Genomic DNA, 25,566 nt, shown 5'->3' on the forward strand with positions numbered 1-25,566 from the left:
CGTGTCCACAGCACTTAATTTAAACACTTGAGCAAATTACACAATCCTACTTGAAAACGATTTTGTAATCCCAACATTTTTGTGTAAAATCCTGTGATGTACTGTTTATGACAATACGAAGGATTTGCATTGAAATATCTTCATAGTTCAGAAAAAGCCCTTCAAATCTTAATAATCAGATTCTGATCGTGTCTTCCAGTAATCACGTCCTGATGTAGTGAGTCTTTATTGCACTCAGCATGATACCATAGCATAAATATTCAAGTCATCTAACTCCCAGCAATGCCCCAACTGTCCAAACAGGATGGCAATTCACTCATTCTCCAGACAAGACAAACAAACTACAAGCAACACATGTCATGTCTGGGGACCAAAATGCACTTTTAAAAGGAGGGGCGTTTGTTTCCTCAAGTTTTTAATCCATCTTTAGAGAGCACCACACAGAAGTTCACAGTCAAAACAATCACATTTTTGACAGCTAATAAGTCTCCCTCCAAATTACAGAGAGCTTAGTTCTGCTCCAGACACACTGTTGAGTCAGTTTAAACAAGCATCTCTAAAAACAGAAAGCTTTGCAGTCCGGTTAGATTAAATTGATAAACTAAACAAGTAAGTGCCTTTTTTTCCCAATGAAGTTATACCAATTGTGAACTACAAACTTTAATATAGTGAGCACAAATCATACTATTTTCTGGGAGACATTTGTATGGTCATTGGTCGAATGACCCAAATGCCATAGGCTGGATGTACAGTATGCCTGATCAGGAAGACATGCAAAAAGAGGCTCAAAAAATAGATTCATCTCCCTTTTAATGATTTTCTTCACAAAAAATGAAACAATCACTTCACCCACCAATAGCTTAACAACTGACTTTCACAACAATATATTTAACTAACTGATCTCTTAAAAGGGATAAAATCATATGCATAATAAAAACAAATTGTCACAGCATATAATTAAGGGCTTTCGTGTGTTTATCCGCACAATGTCATTTCTCAACTGACACAAAATCTGCTTTGTCACACGCAATAGGGGTTTACACGTTTCAAAATCCCTGATATTAGTTCTTGGTCTCACATCAATTGGCACTTAAAAAATAAATATGTCTTGACCAATGGCGAAAACATCGTCCCCTGGAATGCACATGCGACTTGCTAGTTCAAGTTGAGCTATACCAACCACAACGGACTCCTTCCTCAGTCCGTTTCACATGAATATGCCAAAATGAGTGTGAAATAACATCCAGGTCATGAATGTATACGCTATTGCATGTAGAGACCAAAGGGTAGTTATGGCAAAGAGAAAAAAAAACGGCAAATCATCAATATTACTAAGTACTAAGTGACTGAGAGTGATCACCGACTTGGCCGGGGAACAATCCCAAGCACAAATCGAAAAATAAGTCTAAAAATAAGTCAGATCTACAGCTCATCCTTCATGTAGTGGCTAGCTAAAGTGTGTGTATATGAGTGTAAGAGTGTGTGTGTGTGTGTGTGTGTGTGTGTGTGTGTGTGTGTGTGTGTGTGTGTGTGTGTGTGCGTGTGGTCCAACTGTTAATCTCCCCCGCAGCTCTCAGGGAGACGATGCGGGGGGCTTGAAGAGTCCAGTCTTTCGGAAGTATCTGACGATGAGGGGCACGCACATCAGTGTGATGCTGATCCGCACCGGTGCGAAGAGCTTGTGGACGGCGTAGGCCAGCACGAAGGTGCTCGTGCCCGCCGCCAGCTTGGACTGCACCACTGACTCACTGAAGCCCACCTTGTAAAGTATCGCAGCCATGTCAATTCCACTGTGGAACAAAAGAACACGGTCGTCAGAATCAGAATCTTTAGCAGATTCAGAATCCTTATTCTTCAAGGACAAGGATTTTCTTTTCTGTGTCCAGATGTCAACATACAAATGAGGTCCAGTGAGATATTAAAGAGACATACTGTATATTAGACACAAAATCAAAAACAAGACTATACACAAACAATCAAAGTGCAAGTAAAAGAATGTGCAAAGCAACAAGATAAAGTGTAAAAAATCTCTGATAGAGACATAACCAGCAGTTCACAGCACAGAAATGGTAGCAGGGTCTTTGTTTAGGAGGATTATATCCTGATGATAGACGATATAGTGGACATGGTGAGGTGTTGGAGTCATAAGAGTGCTCACTCTAAGTCAGTGCTTTGATGTAGGGGTCACTATAGGTGACTCCAAATCATCGCTCTGATGAGGTGTTCTTGAGTAAAGCGGGGCTCTGTGCTCATGTGAGCTGTGCACTGACAATCCTCAGGAACTCGCCCTTGTTCAACTGTCACCATGCTACTGGTCACAGTTCTACCACTGAATCAGTTGTGTAGCCATTCCATAATGGTTGATGCTATTGTAACTTATTAGCATGTTATAAGAAAATAAACAAGTTTAATTGGGCCCCCATGCACTCAGACGCTGGTTACGGTTACAGGGAAACAAATAAAGAGAGAGACACTACTCTACTACAGAAATGAAAACGTTATTGCTATTTTTTTGGGCACATGAGCTGACAGCCGTCAGTGCATAATTTGTCTCTAAGGAAATATTGTTTCTACAAAGGCATTATGACATATATAAGCTGCATTTCAAGATTCAGACACCAGGAGGTGTGGTTTTCTTCCTCTGCCGTTTTGAACGTTATTAAAAGTGATTTTAAGTATTTTGCTCTTTGAATGTTTTCATATCAATACAATGTTGGGTTCAATGTACACATCATATGAACTCAATGCATTCTAAGGATATCTTTATGAATTCTAAAATGTCAAAATGTACACATCAATAAAATGAACACAACCAAAACAATATGCCATACTGAGCTTCCGCTCCGAGGACCAACCACGCTGTGGCATTCAGAGAGCTGCATTCTTTTGGTGCAGAACTAATCCCCTGTGTTATCTGAGCTCTTACAGGAGACACATGACACTATTCCGAATCGCGCTGAGCCAACAATAATTACCCTGGCCACCCCAGAAGCAGCTCAGTTCTGCTCGACGTGATAACTCCCTCTAGCCATTTAACATATCCAGCTAGAACTATAGGAGCAGAGTTGTATCCTACTCCAGCCGAGTTCTGTAATGTAACTTGATATATAGACCCTTTCAATAAGAAAAACAAAACAGAATGCTTGAACGTTCTATTTTGTTCCCAAACTAGTTCTGCTGCATTAAGATAACATATGCAATGTTAAAGCAGAAACCTTGCGAAACAACTGTGATACTGATAATGGTCAACTCTCTTGAAACAGTCTATATATAAATTATGTTCATTTTCAGGTGCTGTTGTGGTTATGTGCTCGAACAATGAGAGGAACTTAGTTCAGCTCGGCATGGATTGTTGATAACTCTCCCTAACCCCTGTCCTACAAGAGTCGACTGGTATGTGAAGAATGAAACCAGACAGTAAAAGGCCACCGAACACTCTAGTGTCTAGTTCGAAATGCAGCTCAGAGATCATATAGCTGACGGAGCACAAACTGATTAGAGTCCGTCTGCCGCTCGACACGTCTCACAACATTACCTACCTAGACACGGCAAGGTAGAAAATGCCCAGAGACATGAGCGAGATGGCCACGTGGAAGGAGACTCCGACGGCGCCGTACTCCTTGAAGACTTTCTTCAGCTGCTGGGTCTTGCTGGGCTTGCCATCCTCCTCCGGCTGCGGCGTGGGCTCAGGCCCCTGGGAGCCTTGGCTGGGCGGCGGCGGCGGCGGCGAAGACTCGTGCTTCTGGAGGAATCAAAACCCACAGCACACAGAAGATGCTGAAGTCATCATTGTGACCAAGCCTTCACCGTCACTGCTTAGTAAACAATAAAGTGGATAGAGGAACTTTATTCTGAAAAATCATTTTTTTTTTAAACTTTCAGAGCGGAGCAGTTGGCTGCTTAATGCTCCGTCTGCTTCCTCGCTTGCTTGCTCAACACAAACCGGAGAAAAAACTTATTTTCTTAGTGTCGTTTGCTTCTGTGTTTTTTTTTTTTTTTGTGCTGATTACAGTGATTTCCTGCAAAGGAACCAAGACTTTTTTTTTACACAATTGCACCGTGGGGTGAAACTGTATGTGTACACTAATCGGGCCTGACTGGCTAATAAAATGGGGGACAGAGGTTAGCGTGCTTTTCCTATCACTGAGAAAAAATAAACACCAGCACAGCGAAAACTCCTCTGAAATGACCTGACAGCTACATGTTGATTCAGAGATGAGTAGGATGTGAACCAGAACAACAGGGTCATTGTTTCGCGAGTGTTTTGTGTGTGTGTGTGTATGTGTGTGAGGAGGGGGCATCTGATGAGAAGAAGCAATGTGTTATTCATGTAATCCTCTCCTGTGGGTGGGAGACAGTGCTGCTGACAGCATGTTGGGCATGATGGTTGGGGAAACGGGGTGTGTGTGTGTGTGTGGGGGGGGGGGTGTTGCTATGGGCTCTGATTGCTCCTTTGTCTCAACGACAGCAGGCTGACCTCACAGCACACTCCCAAAGGCCTGCTGAGGCCTTCATCCCGCATACAGGACCATCCATCCCACACAGGAGCATCCCAAGAATGCTATATGTGTGTGTGTGTGTGTGTGTGTGTGTGTGTGTGTGTGTTTGGGTGTGTGTCTGTGCACGTGAGTGTGTGCTGCTGAGTTGACAAGATAGATGAGCCCCCTGCTTAAAGCTGTCAGAATCTCACAACCAGTGGGTCTGGATTACAGAGACTGTTTTCTGGCCCACACCAGCGTTAGACCTGCTACAACTGTACAGAACAGCAGAACAAGCCATCACTCTCTTTTTAATTTAAAAAAAAATATTACAAATTGATCTGTGCATCTTAGTGAAGACAGGATACTACTGTTGTCTGTAATGTTCCACATTTATTTTAAAGGATCACACACCGTACTCACCGTTATTGAGTATAAATCAACTCCTTTTTTTAAAAAACACAATACCCTACCTTGTCAGTGTCTAATTCTTGTCGAGGCATTTGTTAAAAGTAACAATGGGGGCAAAAAAGAACCATCTAGTACGACTGGTGCATCTGCATTGACTGTTAGTCAGCACACTTATCACCCAGTGCCATTTGTCTTGTCTGAGCGTAGCAGACCTGCACCTCCCTCCCTCTCTCCCTCTATCCCCATCCCGCACGCTGATGAATACAGAGAGAGCAAGCAGAGCAGGCTACACCCATCATCACTCGGGAACGCCTTAGACTGCCGAACAAGTAGTCAAACACACAAACAAACAACATGCAAAACATGCAGCTACTGGCTAACCATGGTCTGACTGGTACAGCTTTGCAGTCATGCAAACCAAAACAACAAAAAAAAAACAAAGCTGAGCTGAGCTTCCTGCTTTTTATCCTGCATAGCCTTAGCCCAAGAGGGGTGGGATCAGAGTCTTTGGTTTCACAAAAACCAATCGGAGTTCACGGAATTCTGTGATGCATTAGAAACAGTGCAGGAAATAACAAGAAAGGGAGTAACCCTTCTAATTATAGGTCCATCTTAAGATGCCCGTCTCTCCCTCTCCAAATGGGGGCGTCAGGCGAGCCAGCCGGAGGAATCTCTCACTAAAACGAGGGGGGGGGGGGGGGGGAGGAGAAAGCAAGCAGGTTTTCCCTCTGCTTTAATATGAAAGACCACATACTCATATGGTCTGGCTTCCTTTGGACTATAGACAAACAGCAGGAGAGAGAGAGAGGGAGAGAGGAGAGGAAGAGATGAAAAAAGAGAGAGGAAAGAGAGAGCGAGAGAGAGGTCAGTTTAGTGACACAGTTACCTCTCTGATGAACAATGGACAAAGAGCCCTGTGGGTGGCAACAAGGGGGTAGACTTGGCCTCCACTGCATCCCAGACGGGGAGCAGCCCTGAGGGTGGGGGAGGTCACATCTGTGTGTGCATTTGTTTTGTGTGTGTGTGTGTGTGTGTGTGTGTGTGTGTGTGTGTGTGTGTGTGTGTGTGTGTGTGTGTGTGTGTGTGTGTGTGTGTGTGTGTGTGTGTGTATGTGTGTGTGTGTGTTTGTGCTTAGAGGTGGGTGGAACGTGCCAGAGTGTGTGCAGGGAACAGTGAGGCTGCTGTGAATGTTTGTCATGAGGCCCTTGCACAGAAAACCCAACACGAGCAGGCTATAATATCTTTGCCCTGAGTGAATTAAAAATGTACACATTCCTCTTGCTCCAGCTTCAATTCCTCGATGTTTGCTAATGTTGCCACTGCTGTTTGCACCACTTCCTCTGGCTCTCTTGCAACCATAGTTATAACTACATTTCAAACACCCAACACCAACGTCTACTGTACGTCATCGCACAAAGTCACCCCAACAGGCCACTGATTGGTAGGCCTCTAAGAATGGTGCATTGATTCATCCTACGAACATCAGCTAGCCTACAGACTACAAGCCAATCTTCACAGTGAAAACTGAGCTGGGCGTAACAGGCAGCTAGGAGGAGAGGAGAGGAAGGACGAGACGGAGGTCTCTTGTGTCCAAAGCATCTACTGTTAGTGAGGCTGGGTGGGGTCACTGGGTGTTTAAGATTCAGGGCAAACGCAAACACAGAGTGCATTCTTACGCAATAACAAACTGCAGACGGAAATGAACAAATGATCTTATCTTCAAGCAAAAAGCTGCTGAGGAATGAAAATGGCCTGTGCATTCTATTAAGACATGTTTCTTTGTCATAACACTTAAGACCGAACTAATGTCTTATCCATTAACCTTTCTGGATATCTCGTTTACACTGTTCAATAACAGTAACGGCTGATTCTGCAAAGATACACTGGTTCATTCTGCAAATGTAAAACTTAGCATAGACTACTAACAGAGCGTCCCTCTGACAGTGTGTGGAGTGGACCACCTTAATCATCAAAGATTCTAGAAAACGTCATGCTCATTCTATGTTTGCTTACCATACCCACAGGCCTACAGAGAGGCTCTGATCATACCATCCCATAATTTCCATCTGCCAACAATGGCCCCGTTTGAGTAAGAGGGTTATTGTGCATCAAATCAGATAATGTTGCTGTTGCACCATCTCAGATTTTGTTCAAGTCATGTCTAGAATCATAAAAGGATCCCAAAATCAAGGCTAGTAAAATATTTTATGTTCAAATCCTGTCTTCATTTTTCCAGCCCTTGATATTACTTACGTTTTACAGCCTGAAAACCCATTGTCTGGGAAGCAATGTTTGACCACTAACATCTTGGAAAGTGGCATTTGTAGTTACCCCACTCTTTCTAGGAAGGAGGACAAATATGTTCTTAAGATGACTGAACAACTAAAGGTATTGCATGCTACAAGACACTAGATTTGAAAACGTAACTTAAACTTAAACTTACATTAAGGGTATTATACAACCGTTTTTTATATTTGGTATAGAGCACAAAGAGTATGAAATATCAATGTTGTACCATAGATAATTAGACACTTCTGAAGAAAGAACGCAGAAGCAGAGGTAAAACAAGGTAGTTAACTAAGTGTATTTATCTAACAAGAAACATATTACAACATGACACTTTGCACACTAAATGATTAAACGCTGAACAACGCCCATCTAGATTTCCAGGTTCCTCCTAGCAACTCCAAATGCTATTTTAGTGCTATCCTCAATTTCCCTATGTTCACGTTGTGGATACTTTGAATATTGGCACAGCACAGTGTTGCATTGCAGGCAGATTGATTGATGTAATGTGGGTACAAATAAAAAATCATCAACATCAGTCTTTCTGTCACTCTGTTTAAAATGTAAGGCCTTATATCAAATCAACGAGTATGCAGTACAACATTGTAATGGTTCAGTCATACTGTGATCATGTTCTGTCTCCCATCCTACAAAGTACAAAGGCATGCAAGGAAAAAGAATTTTGAGATGTTGAATGTAAATGGGATGTTTGAGATGTAATTTCTAAAAAAAATGTTATGTAGAGAAACTTGAGATGGTGCACCAATCATTTCCCTGGTTTCTGGATCACAAAGAATGACTCAAGAGTGAAAGGGAATTTCTTTGTGGTGTTAAATTGTGTTTGCTGATCCTCTTAAGGGGCAATATATGCTGAGCTAAGCCTAATTAGTTTAGTTAGACTACTTTCTCTGTTTAAATATGGCCTGTGTTTCGAGCAGATTGCAAAGACAGCCAATGCAAATACTCCCCTGAACCCTCGACTTATCTAATAATGACTACTCATCATGGACCATGCATAAGGCAGACATGAGTCGGCATGATTCCACTCGAGGAATTTCAAAACAAATGCTGACTTGTGTCAATGAAAGGCCATAACAACATCTCTCCCCCTAAAACATTTAATCATTCTCTTTAATCGGAGTAGGCTATGACCCTAACTGAACAACAAACGAGCTCCATTAAAATATGTTCAAAGGGTGACTACAAGAAATCAGGGCTGATGGGCCACGATGTTAACCTGCTATCACTTGACCATTGCAGCTATGGTCATTATTGACATTGGTACTGAAATTATGGTTTGTGCGATACATTGTAGCAAAACATATTGGGAACGTGAAGCAGACACTAGTGTAACACTATGAATGTCAAGGGCTGCACAAAAAGAGACCGAAAATAGAACACAACGGTGGGTCAAAGTCATGTAACATCAGATCAGAGGTTGTAGGCTACATCTTTGGTAACTCCCGTGACGCGAGAACCAGGCGCACTCCTCTGGGGAACTACATTGACTCGAGGGGAGCCAGAAGGATCGAGATGTTCATAACACAGACAAGCCAATCAAAACGCGCTAAATGGCAGAACAAAATGTACAACGCCTATAAATATTTGTTCATAATGTATGCACAGGGCCCGATCGTGCACACTGTGATGTAATCAGCACACCAGTTGACTGTAAAGACACAGCTAGAAACGGTAACACCGAATCACTGCGTCACAAGACAATGGCTAATTAGCTAGCTGGCTAAGTTGAAATAGTCTGCCAATCACTTTCTTCGTGTTCTAGACTGAAGGTAACAAGTGAGTTAATCATATCATTTCACCTCTTTCGGATTTGCCGCTGCGTGCCCCTCGTCTCCGGTGTCATGCTTCGGCTGAACAGCCGTAGAGGAGGCAGTCCTCATCGGCACAATCGTTGTGTGGAGCCAAATCGAACCGACTTTGGCGCGTGATGACAACAAAAACGATTCCAGTTCAGTCAATCTAAATATGGAGCCGTTACCACAGACGGGGTACGACCAGCGAGAACTGCATTTGGTGTTATTAAAGGTGCCTTGTGCGATGTCTGAAATATAAGCCCGCTCCGGATGACTCGGTTGTCCTATTTCCACCGTGAAAGAGTCTGTGAAGATATTTGTGTTCTTTTCCTCCCGTCCTCCATCCGTTTGTTGACTAGTGATACGGGGTGTATTATAGGCATATCCACTACAAGCCCTGGAAGAGCATAACCGTATCGTAGTGTTGTTGCGTAACGAACAGGTAAGGTTAATGCACCCTAACCTTAATCTGTTTGCACTAACTTGGACAGAGTTCAGACTCTGAGTTGTAAAAGTCGCTGCCGACGGTTTTAATACCCGACAGAGTAGCATTATTCATGCGTGACCTCCACTGCCTGGCTGTCCTCTTCAAAGTGCACACCAAATGTCTCGATGTTGATGCTAACGACAGCTAATGATATTCAGCTAACTTCATGGTGCTCCGGTTTCCACGCGTAGGCTACGTTTGCTAGTGTGCTTATCGACGATTGCTAGTCAAACGTAATAAGACACGCCTCCACCGATAACACGCACGAACGTTCAAAACAATAATCTTGAGCCAACAATGTGGAATGTGTACACTGCAAACAACCAGCTATATCTGCCCGCGGTGAATTTCTGGTAATGTGAATGTTATTGGTTTGTCGTGACTACTGCTATTTTCGCTGCCGGGTGACGTCTCACCTTACACAGCTCAGCTGACCCCAGATTTGGCCATATTCTTTCGTGTCAGCTCCTCTCTCAGGACTATCCCAATTTTGAACACTGATTAATCATGTCGTTGCGGAGGATCTACTACGCATTATTGCCAGCAGAGCAGTGGGCTACCTCTTGTGAAACATTTATAGCGGGAAAGTGCAACATGAGAGCCCTGACACACAAGTAGCCTGAAGCAGGCCTGGAAGTTATGTTGCCCATGGGATATGGAAATGATAGCCTTGCGCAGCGAATGACCTCTTTATCATGTCATCAAAAGTTGTTAGGGCCTCTCGAGCACTTCTGCCGGTGAGATTCGAGGTTTGCAGATGAGACAGATGTGACTGATATTTGGCCAGAATCAGAAATCTTGTCATAGGCTATGAACTGAACCTTGTTCTTTTTGCCCACTGACAGTTGACCGAAAGTACTGTATTAAAGTCTCCTTATTGACACAGTTGCTTGTCTCTGTCTAGAAAAGCATGCAGTAAGCCTAAAGTCTGTTTGATCATTTGCATAGACACCGCAGGTGTAGAGTTTCAAGATACAACAGGAAGATGTGGTGCAACCTTTGTGCATATCCAACAGCCTCAACCCTTGTTTCATGCATGGCCTAATATGTGCACAAAAACATCAGGCCAAGCCTTTTTATGCTCTCACAGAGTAGTTGTGTGTTGTTGATTAACGCTTCTCTAAGCCACAGCCTTGCAACAGTGAGTGCCGGTGGAATTCACACGTAGTTAGGGCTGGAGGCTGGCAATTGGCCATGCTAAACAACCTGCTGCTAAGTATGGTATTGCAGATTGAGACCTATGCTCTCTTTACTGCAGCCACCCTCAAATGTAAGATAAGACCTCAGCTCTGCACAGTAGTTTGTGTGGGACACCGCAGAAGCTGTTACCATTTGGTCTGGGTTTTTTTTAATGAATGCGTCCTTCCACTCAAGCTAAAACATACAAAAATGTCCTCAGTGACCACTGAGCAAGAGGCTATCTGGCATGTGACCCAATCCTCTTACAGAGGCCATTACAATAGCCACTGGCCAGGAACACTGAGAATGCCTAGATGTCTCCATTTTAGCACAACTTCTATGACAGCTGAGCCAGAAAATCCCCCATGAGTTTCAGTCACACACAACCAATATCAGTGTTCTGTGAATCACACAGAGTGAATTAGTTATCTTCTTAGACTGATAACATCATACAGTACGATGCAAACCGGGACAGACTTGCTTTGTTTATGTCTAAGCAGCTTTGAAATCCATATGGTGTCAGAAGAGCAGTCGTTAGCATGACAGGTGTTGCGCTTCTGCATGCTGACGATAAGAGGATTGGGCTGTTTTCTCTGCAACCTGCCAGATTTGTCCACGGCTGTCACCGGCGTCTCCTCTCTTTCTCCCACGCACGGCGGGTCAGTGCAAAGCCCCCAGCAGGCGTGGCAGTCTGAGGAGCAGAGATCTTCATACAGCCCTGGCCACCCCCCGTCAGTCACCCCTGCTGCGCGGGATTTGGGACAACAGCACAGCCATGCTGCAATGGCTGCCCTCACAGCATCAGCTGTCATCATTTTCAGGATTATTGCTTATGACAGATTCTCTGTCTCTTTCACTCGTTCTCACTCTCTCTCTCTCTCACACACACACACACACACATATACACATATGTATCTAATCACTACCTTTCACTCTTCCAGCAGCAGCTTGAATGGTGGAACAAACACATGCATTACATGCTGATCATTTTGATTTCCATTCACAATGATATGCTATTATAAAAAGAGGGCAAACATGATCAAGGGGGGCAGGCTAAGTCCTTTATCCTGTCCTGAAGGATTACAGAAATGAATTCAAATCAGATCTGGACTGATGGTGTAGCTCATGAAAAAGAGTAACCTTTACCACACTAAACCAATTAACAAACAACCAAAGAGGAAGAGGGAGGAAAAAACTCGTCCAATCTAATCAGCCTTAGGCACTGGGGCAGGGAGAAGTATGAGCTGGGGAACTGCTGGACATTGTTTACACACGGGGAAATATAAGAGGAAAGCTGGTTAAGCATGTTCTGTTTTGCCAGCTAACCTGGGGTGCGTGAAGAGAAACGCGGAGAAGTTAAGACCCCCCAATCGGGGCTCATCTCTGGGAAACCGAATAGGGCCACTGACCCACTGCCTGAGCACTCATTCAGGGAGCCGTGGCGGGCCTCGGTAAGGGGGTTGCCCTGGCCCGGAGCCACATCCTCCCCAAGTGAAGAGCACCAGAACTGGGGTCTCTGCCAGCTGGCCCAGGCTGAATGTACTCAACAGAGCCTAAGGATAGAGGCTAGCAAAGGCACAATGAGTGGTGCAGCACCATAAAGACTGGGGGGTTAATGCTGTTCAATCATCATGTGATTCAGCTGGCCATTGTCCGTGTGTTTGTATGTGAGCCAGTGTTTAGTGCTTCACTGCCAACTTGCATTCAAAGCCCTGTTAAGGCCTTCATTTATAAGGGACATATTTGCTCCGTCATGTGATTGAGATCCTCTTGTTCAGCTGTTGTGAGAGGTTCACCACCATGGCATCATGTGCGCAGACAACCAAAGAAAGAAGTAAACAGACCAGTTATAGAACCCGTTTGCGAATATCACTTCTCCAATCTAAAACCACACAGCATCATCACTCACCACTGCAGGTCACACCAGACCTCTGTCCCAGTTATGGCCAAGATTGACACCGAAAGTGTGTAGACTGTTAAGTGGATGACCTTATTGACCTCAAGGCCCCATCACTTGTGAGTGTGTGTGTGTCTACTCCGAAAGAGGGCAGTGAATGGAACACAGAGCGTCCGCCAAGAGCTGCCACTGTGACAGCTGCTCAGCGGAGGGCCCTTCATCTCCTCAGAGACATGGCTGCCATAGAGGCGCCCAGGAATGGAGTAAGCAAACTGATTTCTAGTGTGCAACGTGGCCTGGGAGCAAGTAGCATGAAGGCGCTTCATTAGAGACTTATTGTAAAACAACGGTACAGGAACACTGACCTGTATGGATTTAAATATACAAATTAGTCTGTCAACAGAAGTCTCAACTCAGCTTAAACACCAGCCAGGTTATGAAAGACAGGCCTTCTTTAAACCCTAACTTTGAACCTACTCACATGACAACATCTGCATATTCTTGATGCAAAATGAAACCGAAACAACTCAAGAGCAAACAACTTAAGGTGTGTAACTGTATTTTATGGTTATCAAAAGGCAATGGGCTAGCCTAGATAACATCAGACCAATTCTCAATCGGCAGAACAAATGCAATGAGTGCTCAGATTTGTTTAGTTTGCAGGCTCTAAGCGTAGGGTTATGCATTAGCAAATGATATCATACGATATCAGATATGAATCCGAGCATCAAAGAGTGCAGGTAAACATCATTCCATTGCTGTCACCTATATTTTTTTGCCGAGTCACTTTCATGCGATATCAGTATGAATCAGAGCATCAGAGAGTGCAGGTAAACATCATTCCACTGCTGTCACCTACATTTTTTTTGCTGAGTCACTTACATGCAGCAGATTGCCAAACCGGATAATCAGATGGACAAGTACAGTCATCCTCTCCATGGTAATACTCTGTAAATAAGAGCTTATTGTTTTATAACTCAAGTACACAGTTTGACTTCAATGACTGATGAGCTCTGTTGCCTGTGACCTTGTTTAAGGCAAATTGTAGGCTGTTCCTCATTCATACAAATAAAGTGAGAACTAACCTTTTTTGCGGTGTAGAATATCACCAGGACTGAAAGTGAAAATGGCTTAGATTGTATATGGAATATTTGGCCTCAAATGACGTGCACTGGAATTGTGTGTGAAGTGTGGAGTAAGGAAAAACTGGCAGATAAAAACATTGAGGAAAATATACAATTTATTCAAAATATGTTAATACAACGATCAGTATTTTCCAGTAATTACAAAATCAGTAGTTTTAATAGTATTTTTCCCTTAACAGTGACCTCTGATCCATGATCGGAGACAAACATTAGTTTGGGTTTTCCTTCTCTTTCATTGTTCACACACACACGCACACACACGACCGTTCTCTTTAAGACAGTGAAAAGTTGTCTTGGTGACTTTAAAGTGGAAGAAATCCTTTTGTGTCTCACACACTTCACAAATGCTTTTGTGTGTCACACACCCGACACACCCCGCCGCCAGTTTGTCTGTTTTTGTTTTCGAGTCCTATGTCTTGTGGAATTCACTGGTCTGAACAATATTTAGACTACAATAAATATTCTTCTGCTACAGTATGGACAGGAAAGTTGAGGTTGGATGGACATCAGTTTCAAAGTTCCAGAGTCATTGGGGAATAACGTGACCACCATTTTAAAGCCTGTCTTCATTCATTTTGTTGCCTACATATTGACACACGCAGCAACCTCTTGACACACTCTTCACTCAGGGCGGTACATACCCACATCCCAGTAACCATACTCGAGGTCACTGTGTCACAAATCAGACAGTAGGTTTTCCCAGACAATAGAGGAACGTTTTCTTTCCACCCGTACAATAACACTGACACAACTGTTGCATGTCATTTTCATCTACCCATGAATCAGAGCAGAAATACGAATGGAAACGGACACAAATATATTTACACAACTTTTACATTATTTTGACACTATACACATGGGCTTCAGTAGAGGTGGAGGTGGGTGGGTAGGAGGGGTTGGGGGTGGTGATGGGATGAAGCGGGCAGAGGTGTCAGTGGGACAAAACACTTTTTAACACTGGGAGTCTCTGAGTGGACAACAAACTCACCCCCTATCCCCCAACTGTCCCCCATCCCCATCCCGACCTCCGTCGCCATTCCTCAGGAAGACTCTTTGGCACCCAAAGAGGAGAGTAAGGGAGTGAAACAGTGGGTAGTCACTAGTCAGTCATTACTAAAAGCGAGAAACCCACACCTCCTCCACACAGTGTGAGGGGGGGAAAAACACTGACACAGTATTGCTGTTTGCTACTTGGCTACCTCTGTACATGGTAAAGGGTGACATTTTCCTCAGTAGGCATACCCAGACAAATCATTTTGTGATATAGAGGTCAGGTGAGTTTTGCTTTCATACATACTTCATGAGACCACTGAAAACATGACAATAGGGAAGTCGTTTTGGTTGAATGTTAAAAAAAAGAGTCTCATTGAGTTCAAATTTCCTAAATGGTGGAAACTACAGTTGCTCCACTTGGCAGATCTGCTTGCCTCAGTCACTCTGGCACAGCAGATAAGCTCTAAACAGATATGCATGAACACACACACACACACACACACACACACACACACACAGCCGATTCCTATTAAGTCACAGATCAGAGAGCCAGTGTATATAAAGTGCATGGTCCTGACAATCCTGTAAACAACCTCAATACAGCTCTCTAGCTTTCTCTCTGTCTGGACCTTCCGGACTGTGGACTACAAAATCAACCTTTTTTCTCTCTCAAATTACAATAGCCAAAAGCGGTAACAGTTCCTTCAGGGAGGCCTTGAAATATGCTGAAATATAGGACAAGCTCATTTTCCATTCTTCTATTGCATTCATACGCTTACAAAAATTAGAATTCTCCACAGACAGAACAAGACAATAAATATACCAAATGGGATTTTTCTATAGTACAGTAGCCTCTATACACAACATTTAAATATAAATAACATCATCTGACTGTACAAAAAATGCTTCGTAAGACATCTCCTGCATAAATTAAATTGTGGCAACAGCGGAATTCATATCAGTCATATCAGATGGGCTTTGTTGCTTGGTCTACCAATGCATGATTCAACATGCCATCAGTTTGAAACCACTTCACTGGCTTTGAAATGACATGTAGAAGAAAACAAGAAAACACTGATGTTGACAAACACTGGCTAGTTTGTGTGTATACCTTTTTTCTTTGACAAGAGCACACATGGCAGAAACAGTGGTTGTATGGTTACGTCCCTTTTGTTCCTGGAAAGACAAAAGCACTTTCAGTGAGGGCAATATCTGCAGTCAGGGTCTCCTGGTCGGACTGAGTTGTTTGACCTATACAAACTGAAGTTGTTAACTGAAGTTGTTCCACAAAGCAGGACACGTAGAAAATACCTACACGGAGTAAGACCCATTTAAGAAGGAACTCAACCCCAATGACCACTGTCCTGTCCATTCAGAAATCTTGCTTTGTGGAATAACATCCCTCATACAACTGTCTTGTGATACGTAGAATATGCTACTGGATAAACAACCATATCAAATATGGTTTGAAAATTGGCAAACACAATAACGATATGCACAGGGATTGACCACAAAAGGAGAAGACCTTCCCTTTTGGTAGGGTGTGCAAAAGTCTCCTTCACGTGACGCGACTTGTTCCAGGGAAGGGTTGGGTGAGGCTCCACCTTTGACCGTCTCTGGCCGCGAGGCCAGCGAGCGTCAGAGTGTCTCAGTTCAGTTCAGGATCTCCTCTTCCCCAACCCTTTCTTCATTTCTTTCTTTCTCTCTTTCCTTCCTTCCTTCCTTCTTTCTTACATTTTGGTCTTCTCCATACTCCAGAAGGCTTCCCCATGTTCTGAGGAGGAGGGAGGCCTTCCAACACCGTGAGCCCACAGGATGGTGGAACTAGAGGACAAGGGTGGGGGGGGGGGGTGGGGGGGATAAAGCACTCGGTTCCATCTCCAGCTCCCGCATGGCTGTCCTCCTCTCTGGCGTCCGGCTCTGTCTGACCGACGCCCTGCACAGTGCGCTGCTGCTGCTGCTGCTCCGTTCCTCTCCACTTGTAGTGTGACCGACACCCCCACACACACACACACTTTCTCTCTCACACACACCTTACGAGATGCAGCAGCAGCTGTTGCCTTTGATCTGCTCCTCCTCGACGGGCTGCTTGAGCTTGAGGAGGGGCGGGTCGCCGCTGGCCGGCGTGAAGTAGACGGCGCTGCCGTTGGACGACACCAGGGGCATGCGGGAGTCCTTGGGGCTGCCGCCGTTGCCGCTGTTGCCGCCACTCCCGCCGCCGCCACAGAGCGAGCTGTCTAGCGAACCGGCCGAGCCGTTGCCGAGATGGCCGTTGAGCAGCGGGTGGTTGAGGAGCTTGGCGGCCGCCCGCTGCTTCTTGAGCTCGGACAGCGTCTGGGCGCGCTCCCGCGAGGGCCAGGGCTCCTCGGCGGGCGAGGTGGAGGACGGCGGCGGCGGCGGCAGAGACGCGGAGGCCGGCCGGGGCGGGTCCGGGCTGGTCGGAGGCTCGCCGTTGGACGGAGGGTGGGCCGGCGTGGAGGTGGTGGTGGAGATGCAGCCGTTCTGCTTGCCCCCGTCCTTCGTGACCCTCTGTGGCCGGCCCTTGGCCTGGAGAGAGAGGGAACAGATTCAGTAATATAAGACTTGCGGTGCAAGATGGGAAGAGTCCTTGAAAGCTTCTCTCATACTGTGACCACAGGAATGTCATTATATCCTCTCCTACTGAATATGACATCCCCACACATATACAACGGCACAGCCCAGTGACTGTAGTCTTTCTCAGCCCAGTACTTACTGAATGGCTGTTTTCCTGATCAGACTCCTTCTCTCGATCCTCCTCCTCCCGCCCTCCCCTCCACACGATGGCCTCCGTCTCATACTCCTTGCGGCACAGGTTATGCCTGTCGGACAGACTGGCCCTCCTCACCACTTTCCTGATCACACACACACACACACACAAAGGGGAAAATGTTCAGGATGAGATTTGTTCAGACCTGCTCATTGGTTCCCTCTCCAATTTTGATATTTGGCAAATTATTACAGACAAATGAATACATTGTGAATTATTTCACAAAGATGGAAATGGGACGGTATGGGTTTCTGCACTAATAGGATTAGGGATTAAGTGGCTACAGTATTGCAAGTCTATGGAGTATCAGCTTTTCCCATTTACTCTCAACGCTGACCTAACAGCTGCAGTTCAAGTTTTTCACCACAAGAGGTCAGCACTCATTCACCAGAGAAACTCATGACTTGGCAGTTACACTGCAAGTCATCACATAAAAAAATGTCTTCCAGCAGTAAGTACAAGGCTTGCATGAGCAAGAATAAAATTATAGACTTTTAAAAAGGTCATAAGTACTAAATGAAGAATGGACTGGATTCAAGCCATCAAAGGTCATAAAAGGGCTAAGTTTGAAATTGACCTATCCGGCCAAAAAAAATATCCTGAATAATCATGTTGGAAGGGAAAAAAGACACAGTTTTGGTTGAAACAGGAATGTTCTGAATTTATCACATTATGGAAGCAATACTGTAGTTGCTCAACTTTACCACCAGGGGCAGCATTTAATTGTATACCATTATAAGACCCGACCAGCAGGTGGCAGTACATACCCACGGCTGCCTGCACTAGACGTCCGCCTGCACAGGGAGGTTTTGTGCTTCAGTTGGGACTTCATGATGATGTCGTGCTTGTGCTTCAGATCCAGCAGGACGGCCCTGAACTCCTCGTCCTCACACAAGTCTAAGGTCAGACAAAAAATGTGTGTGTGTGTGTGTGTGTGAGAGAGAGAGAGTGAGTGAGTGAGACAGAATAAAACAAATCAATAGATGAACTTGTACTTCCCCATGACATTCACAAGACTAACAATATCCAGTGGCACAGAGTGACTCAGAGAGAGTAATTTACCTATGGGCGTTTCATCTAGGTAGGTCCTGGCATTGAGGCTGGCACCGTGAGAGACGAGCAGCTCTGCCACCTGCATCTGCAGATGAAAAGGAGAGGCCGTGCTGAAGGGCAGCTCAAGTCTGCATGACCAACACTGCGCGCGGGCCAAGGCTGATCAATGCCGCCTGTGTGCATTCTCCTAATCATCTCCACTCAGTTAACTACTCAGGCTGATGAAAGCAGTACGCAATGCAACGCATGCATTTTGGTGTGTGTGTGTGTGTGTGTGTGTGTGTGTGTGTGGAAAAAATATGTAGAGAGAAAGTGCTGAGAGAGCGAGAAATATTATTCTTGTGCATTAAAAAAGTAGAGCGAAAAAGCCACTGGACTTCAATGCTGTTCTGAATGAACATGTTCCGTTGTGAGAGAATCTCAGTTCTAGCGCATCAGCAATGTGTTCTTCTCTTGTTTCTACAATGGATAGTTCCGGTCCTTGATTATGATTGGCTGAATCGTGTTTCATGCTGTTGTTAAACTTGTAAAACTTGAGTAGGTTCCAATGATTTTAGGACAACTAATGTGGGCTAGCAAAATGCTGTTCTAAAAGCCCAGGAACATACGGCTTTGAGGATTATTGCTTAAATCTAGCATGTGTTATATGCTACATGCGTGCCTTGAGGCTTATTGCTTAAATCTAGCATGTGTTATATGCTACATACGGCCCTGAGGCTTATTGCTTAAATGTAGCATGTGAGATATGCTACAGTACATACGTGCCTAGTGTAGTGGTATTGATAGTCCATCCACATTGTGTGTGTCTGGCCTTCTTACCTGTCCCCAGCAGGCAGCGGCGTGAAGCGGCTGCCAACCGTCAGAGTCCCGCTGGTCTGTCCGCGCACCGCCCTCCAGAAGCTGCTCTGCTGCCTGGACGTAGCCGTTGGCCGCCGCGATGTGGAGCTGGGGGAACAAGCAGAGGGCACAGATGAGGTGGGCGCGTGTTGACCCAGACTCAGCTTTTCATCAGTCTGGAGACGGGACAAGGCTGCTCAGAGTGAACCCAGAGACCCTCTAGCCTTGGCCACTCCGGGGCTTTTTGTTACACGGAAATGCCTAGTAAATACTGTAGAAATACTTCTCTCAGGCCCCCACCAACAGGATCAGCACAATGCCACAAATCACTGGAAAGAATAATAATTAAAAGAAAATGTGTTCATTGAATTGGACAACAGTATAGTAGTACAAATAGTCTAGCCTGGCGGTCACCAGACTAGCTCAATCTTTTAAGATTGAACATTAGTCTGGGGAGTCTGCGCTGTATAAGAAGCATGATCAATGGGCGTACTTCAAATGTCTGTACACATTTGGATAGTTCTTCAACCGATCAGACCAACGATCCGGGTGCACCTGGTGGATATGCTAGTTTGTGACTGGTCCCAGCAAACGTGGACAGGAAGCAGGAGAGATGAATGTGCAGGTTTCCAGCCTGAGCTGCAGGGCGAAATCAAATCGTTGGGAAATCGGGCTGGATTTACCCAGTCTAACAAGTATCATCATTTTTCTCACAATCTGGACCTAAAAACATCTACTGGCACCAAAATAAGTCCTTTCTGCTTACATGAATCGGTGTCCGGCCCCGGTCATTCATAACATGGCGTGGACACTAAGTCACGCTGTGCTGCCGCGGATAATCACCAGTCACGGCAGGACCAACACCACAATTCGTCAAGCTGGGATCATCCACTCAGCCTCCCCTCCCATTTACCTGCCCAGGGGGTCAACACTAGGGTCAGAGAGAGGTGGTCACCTAAAGCCCTCAGTGTCCTGGGCCAAGTCACACAGCCTGCTTAAGATTAGGATGAAACTTTCACAATAAGCGTTCTTGCACTTTGCCGCACTGTACTTCACACCATTAATGGGTTTCGGCACAACTTTCTCAGTGTGGGATCAACTGGTGATTAAAAGGAACCGGCAAAGGCCTCTTTGTGTTAATGGAGCGGGCGAGCTACGTTCTAAATACTGACAGGCTGAAAATGAGATAATTCTAATCTCCGGACTGAAGAACAGAATGGGACAGTGTTAGCGTTAAGTGTAAAGTGAATAAGTGAGGAACAAAATCGACCGTTAGCGGTTAGCGCACACATTTCCTAACGGTCCTCACTTCAGCTTGACCTAAATGCCTAACCGTGATCCAAGATGCATGGAACGGAATGCCTGGAATGCCACCTCCCATGGCGTCTCATAAACAGACCATACAGAGTAGATCCATGACTCCAAGGTGAACATAAATGCACCTTTATATTCGCCTCGCAGAATTTCAAAGATGTACGTTCAGTCCTGGGCCTCCTTTGAATGCTACTGAGCATGCTGGGCTTAAATCCCCTACAACCAATACTCTAAAATGCCAAGCATCCACCAAACAAATGCAGGATAATGCTGCTCCCACTAGCTGTCTAGGCTATGTGCACTACTGTACATATGAGCAGACCAACCCTTGCGTAAAGAAAGTAAGGAAAGTTCTCACAGAATGACATCACTGACCACATCACCAAGACAACAGTCAGCATGCTGACAAGCCTTTAGCACACATTTTAGGTAGGTTGCTAGGGTTCAACCAAAAACTCCTTAAGGCTGATTTGAATGTATAATGTAAAATAGGTACTGTAAGTAAGCAAGCATGTGTACATCACATACTGTATATGTGCACACTGAACCTGGAAAATGGTATGAAACTGATGTAAAATTGAACTTATAAAATTGTAAAAAATCTCCATAGTATTTGCAGTGTAGTATAATGCTGCTATGAAGAACTCCAACAGTCAAAACAAATATTTAATAATGCATGTGTAACTATTTCGAAGAGGAACATTATACATTTTTTAAATCGCAAAGCTTAAGATGCCTTGGAGCTTTGCTCTACAAGCCTGTGGCACAGGGCACAGGGCACTGGGCCAGGTATTTCAGTGGAATAGACTCTACCTCTTCACCAAAGGTCAACAAGCGGTCTCCTCCTGCCACGCTGTACTGTACCTAAGAGTGGTGTAGAGATTTGCCCACAACAAAGCTGCCCGGGGGGTGGGGACCATGAAGTGAACATTTCTAATAACTTCATCTCTGCTTAGCCTTCAGTTCAAAGCTTAATGCGGTTATTTCGGGGGGGGGGGGAGCATTACAATTCATGTTTCCTGGCTCTAATCCAATGTGTTTTCAATTTGTGTGTTTTCCACTGCAGCAAATCCTCATTGGAGGAGTATTTTAATATAGCTCAAATCCCACAGAGCAGGAAATTGTGCTATCAAATGTGTTTAATCAAATTGGGAGAGCTGGTGTGTCAAACTGGTGCTTGGGTCATACCAGCTGATATTAATATATGATGGTGTGTGTGTCTATACTGTATGTCTGATGGTGTGTGTGTTTGTGTGAGACTGTCCCTTTTCTGCCTACCAGTGTCGCTCCCTGGGAGTCGTGCTGGTTCATGTCCTCGCCCCCTCGCAGAAGACTCTGGATGTCTCCCAGCATCCTCCTCTCCACGGACGCCCGCGTCTCGTTGATCATCTCCTGGGTGATGCCTGTCAAGCGGACGGAAATCAAACAGTACAGCTGTCAGTCAACATCACAGGCCCACCTGCCGCCCTTGTCCAATGACGGTGCCCCCTCATGAAACCACAGGGCACGTCAGGGGAGGCCATAAATACCAAGCCAAGCAGGCGGACTGAACCAGAAATAAACAGAGCAATTGTGAAATTAACAGACCATCTTAAAATATCAACGGTATTGCTTAAACAAGCACAACCAGTGCCAAGCAGGCTAATGTTAGGGTGACAGTTACTAACATTACAGAAAACACAGCAGATTATAGATTATAATGATTTTTTATTCCAAATGGAACAACTGTGAATAGGTAAAAAAAAAAAAAAGGTTGACAGCAGCATACAGCGGAAATTAAAAGCATGACTGAGTGATTACTTTCACGCGGTGGCCAGACAGGCCTTTAGACAGTGGACACTCCCACCCGCCTTAAGCGTAGTGATCCTCGGAGTGCTCTTCATCCCCCGCACGCCTCGCGGCCAAATTTGGGGACAATTAGTTAAGTCCGCTGGGCCGCTGACCAAGCCAGCTCACTCGTGCCCCGTTTACTTCCTGGAGCCCAGACTTGGGATTTCCTGCTCTAATTATCCCTCAGATTGCACTGCCTGAATGATTGAGTGTGTGTGTGTGTGTGTGTGTGTCTCTAAATCTCTACCTTGCTGATCTGTGCGTGTCTGAGTGGGTATACACACACACACACAAACACACACACACACACGTGAATTTATTACCAAGCATGCCTGAGCATGAATATCCAGTCCCACACTCCCCCACCTGCGATTTCAGCTCCTGAAGACATTTCCAAAGCGCGGCGTCAAGCCGCCCTGGATGTGGTAATTATCTTAATCTCGCTTCTCCACTCACCTGCTTACTCATCTCCGAGCCCCTAACCCTCCATCATCCCCACCTCCCTTCATCCCTCTCTCTGGGGCCCCTAAGCCCAGTCAGCCTCCCCAGATCCCCCTCTCCTCTCCTCTCCTCTCCTCTCCTGACACACACTGGGATATCGCTTTCATTGGCTGCGTGGAGATATCCCGCTAGCGGCAGCTCACAGCAGAGATAGCGCTCCTGCTCCTTTCAAAGGCTCTTGCCATCAATCAAAAGAGCACAGGTATGGGGGGGGGGGGGGGGGGGAGTGTGTATGTGTGTGTGTGTGGCGGGGGGGGGATTCTGTTGCTATGGATACAATGAGGTGCTAAACTGAGGGAGGGGTGCGGCTCACCTCGGTTGGCCATAGCGGTCTCGATGATGTCTAGGGTGGGGTCGTCCTCGCACAGGTCATAGGGCATGTTGCCGTCGGAGTTGACGGCTAACAGGTCCGCTCCACTGCAAGCAAAGGGAGTGGACAAGGCAACAGCAACACAGCTGAGATTAGCTACCGACTTGGACTACAAGAAAATGCAAACTGTGTGCAAAGCGCACACACACACACACACACACACACACACACACACACACACACACACACGCACACGCACACGCACACGCACACGCACACACAGACACACAGACACACAGACACACGCTTACTGTTGGATGAGGATCTTGACCAGGCCGGCGTGGCCACAGGTGGCAGCAGCGTGTAGCGGCGTCCACAGCTCATTGTCCTGGGCGTTGACGTTAGCCCCGCGGTCCAGCAAGATCTTCACCATCTCCTCATAGTTATCTATGCAGCACTGAGTGAGACAGACAGACAGACAGAGCGCGTTAATACGGATGCTAATAACACTTTAGCTTCAGTACACTGAGGAAGAGTCCTCCCAACGAAGAAAATACGTCCTTCAATATCCTCATCCCAGCATACCTGCTCGGATATGCTTTAGCATTGACCCGCATTGGACTCCGACAGCCTGGCCCTTCAGTGGCCATTAAAATTTCACACCGGCTACCGCACAGCAGGGCTGCGGCAGCATGGACCGAAGCTCCAGAGCCCTACTGCTAACAAGGCCCTCAGAGAGGCACCGGACACCACCGAGCACACGGGAGCGCAGACCACTGTCCGTCTCTACCAATGACACCGACCTTTATACACACAGACAGAGGAAATGAGGGGGAGTGGGCTTATATATACACACACACACACACACTTTATATAAAAACATATTTGCCAAACCCACCCATGCGCACACACACACACACACACACACACACACACACACACACACACACACACACACACTACCTATACTCTACATAAACACATATGGGTATATATAGCAAGCCCACCCAGACACACAAACCACCCCCACTTCACACACACACACATACACACACACACACACACACACACACACACACACACAACCCACACACAAACCAAACAATTGCTAAAAAATGGAAAAACAGAAACGCATTTTCCAGGCAGCAGGGCGTGAGCAGAGGGTGGAGAGAATTTCCCATGCTACAACGCAGCATGAACCCCCCCTCTCTCTCTCACACACACACACACACACACACACACACACACACACCACCCGTCTCCTCTAATCTGGGAGCTGATCAGGTCTTTTTGGAGCGGCGTAATCACAGCATGCCCGCGGGGTCAAGAGCGGCATGAGCGTAAGCGGCAGCTGGGTCTGGGACGAGGGCAGCAGACGGGTATGGCCTTATAAAAAGTAAAGAAAACAATGGCAGTCGCAGCCCTCGCAGTCGCAACTCCACTCAGTGGGCCTGTGTGTTTCCATTTTTTCGTGTCTGTCTGGTTTGTGTGTTTGTGAGTGTGTGTGTGTGTGTGTGTGTGTGTGTGTGTGTGTGTGCACATGCTTGGGGGGGGGGGGGGGGGGGTTGTCAAATATACAAGCACACACAGACACATACAGACACACTCTCACGTCCTGTACATACATACACACACACACACACACACTATGCATACATACATACATACATGTTCACTTTTGTCAAAAATGAGACAATGATGGTGAGTGAATGCTCTTCACATATAGTGTAAGTTCATTCAATAATTTAGCTTCAAAACTCACTAAATATCATTCTCTTCCTGGTCTGAAATATTGATTTGTAGGTGAAACCCTATAGGAGTCTGATACAAAATGCTCATTTAAAAGAAAAGTGGTCAGACGGATTTAGAGGCTTGCATCTGAACCCTTCGTATGTATGTATAGTGTGTGTGTGTGTGTGTAGGCCTACTCATTCTGTCATGCAGCACAGGACGTGAGCGTATGTCTGTGTGTGCTTGTGTAAGTGTGATGGTGTGCTGATTTGGGTAGCTTGAAGGGGAGCGAGCGAGCCTCGGCGGCGGGACTTCTTCCTGTGGTGGCCAAAGCCCTGCACACTCTCTGCTGCTAGTGCTACTGTTCAACACTTCAGCTCTTCCTCTTTGCATGAGTGAGGTTGCGCTGCTTGACTGCCACTCGACCACACATGTAGAAAGGCACTCAACACACACACACACAAACACCACCACTAAAATAGACAAACACATGCACACACACACACACACAC

General features: G+C 45.7%; 2 protein-coding genes across 2 annotated transcripts in view; both read right to left on the bottom strand.

The window, feature by feature from the left end:
* Positions 1-793: 793 nt before the first annotated feature.
* On the bottom strand, positions 794-9,723 carry fam210b (family with sequence similarity 210 member B). The gene is made up of 3 exons (XM_062545855.1): positions 8,996-9,723; positions 3,540-3,742; positions 794-1,790 (listed from the first exon to the last, which is right to left on the bottom strand). Exons 1-3 carry the CDS (start codon positions 9,539-9,541, stop codon positions 1,574-1,576), a joined length of 966 nt encoding a protein of 321 aa, XP_062401839.1. The 5' UTR covers positions 9,542-9,723; the 3' UTR covers positions 794-1,573.
* Positions 9,724-13,774: 4,051 nt separating this feature from the next.
* ppp1r16b (protein phosphatase 1, regulatory subunit 16B) overlaps positions 13,775-25,566 on the bottom strand; it is a 64,669-nt gene continuing 52,877 nt past the window's right edge. The window contains exons 4-11 of the mRNA XM_062545857.1: positions 23,635-23,780; positions 23,327-23,430; positions 21,961-22,085; positions 19,351-19,476; positions 18,541-18,616; positions 18,246-18,375; positions 17,425-17,563; positions 13,775-17,237 (exon numbers count right to left, since the gene is read on the bottom strand). Of these exons, the coding sequence (XP_062401841.1) occupies positions 16,725-17,237; positions 17,425-17,563; positions 18,246-18,375; positions 18,541-18,616; positions 19,351-19,476; positions 21,961-22,085; positions 23,327-23,430; positions 23,635-23,780 (1,359 nt within the window). The 3' untranslated portion in view covers positions 13,775-16,724. The remainder of the gene's footprint in view (positions 17,238-17,424; positions 17,564-18,245; positions 18,376-18,540; positions 18,617-19,350; positions 19,477-21,960; positions 22,086-23,326; positions 23,431-23,634; positions 23,781-25,566) is intronic.

Source organism: Sardina pilchardus, chromosome 9, assembly GCF_963854185.1.
Source record: "Sardina pilchardus chromosome 9, fSarPil1.1, whole genome shotgun sequence".
Lineage (NCBI taxonomy): Eukaryota > Metazoa > Chordata > Actinopteri > Clupeiformes > Clupeidae > Sardina > Sardina pilchardus.

Excerpts from the sequence above, each read along its gene's own strand:
- fam210b (XM_062545855.1), bottom strand. The coding sequence starts at position 9,541 with ATGCTACTCTGTCGGGTATTAAAACCGTCGGCAGCGACTTTTACAACT. Across the intron at positions 3,743-8,995 it reads CAGCGGCAAATCCGAAAGAG|AAGCACGAGTCTTCGCCGCC; the intron begins GTGAAATGATAT and ends TGATTCCTCCAG. Across the intron at positions 1,791-3,539 it reads TTCTACCTTGCCGTGTCTAG|TGGAATTGACATGGCTGCGA; the intron begins GTAGGTAATGTT and ends TTTGTTCCACAG.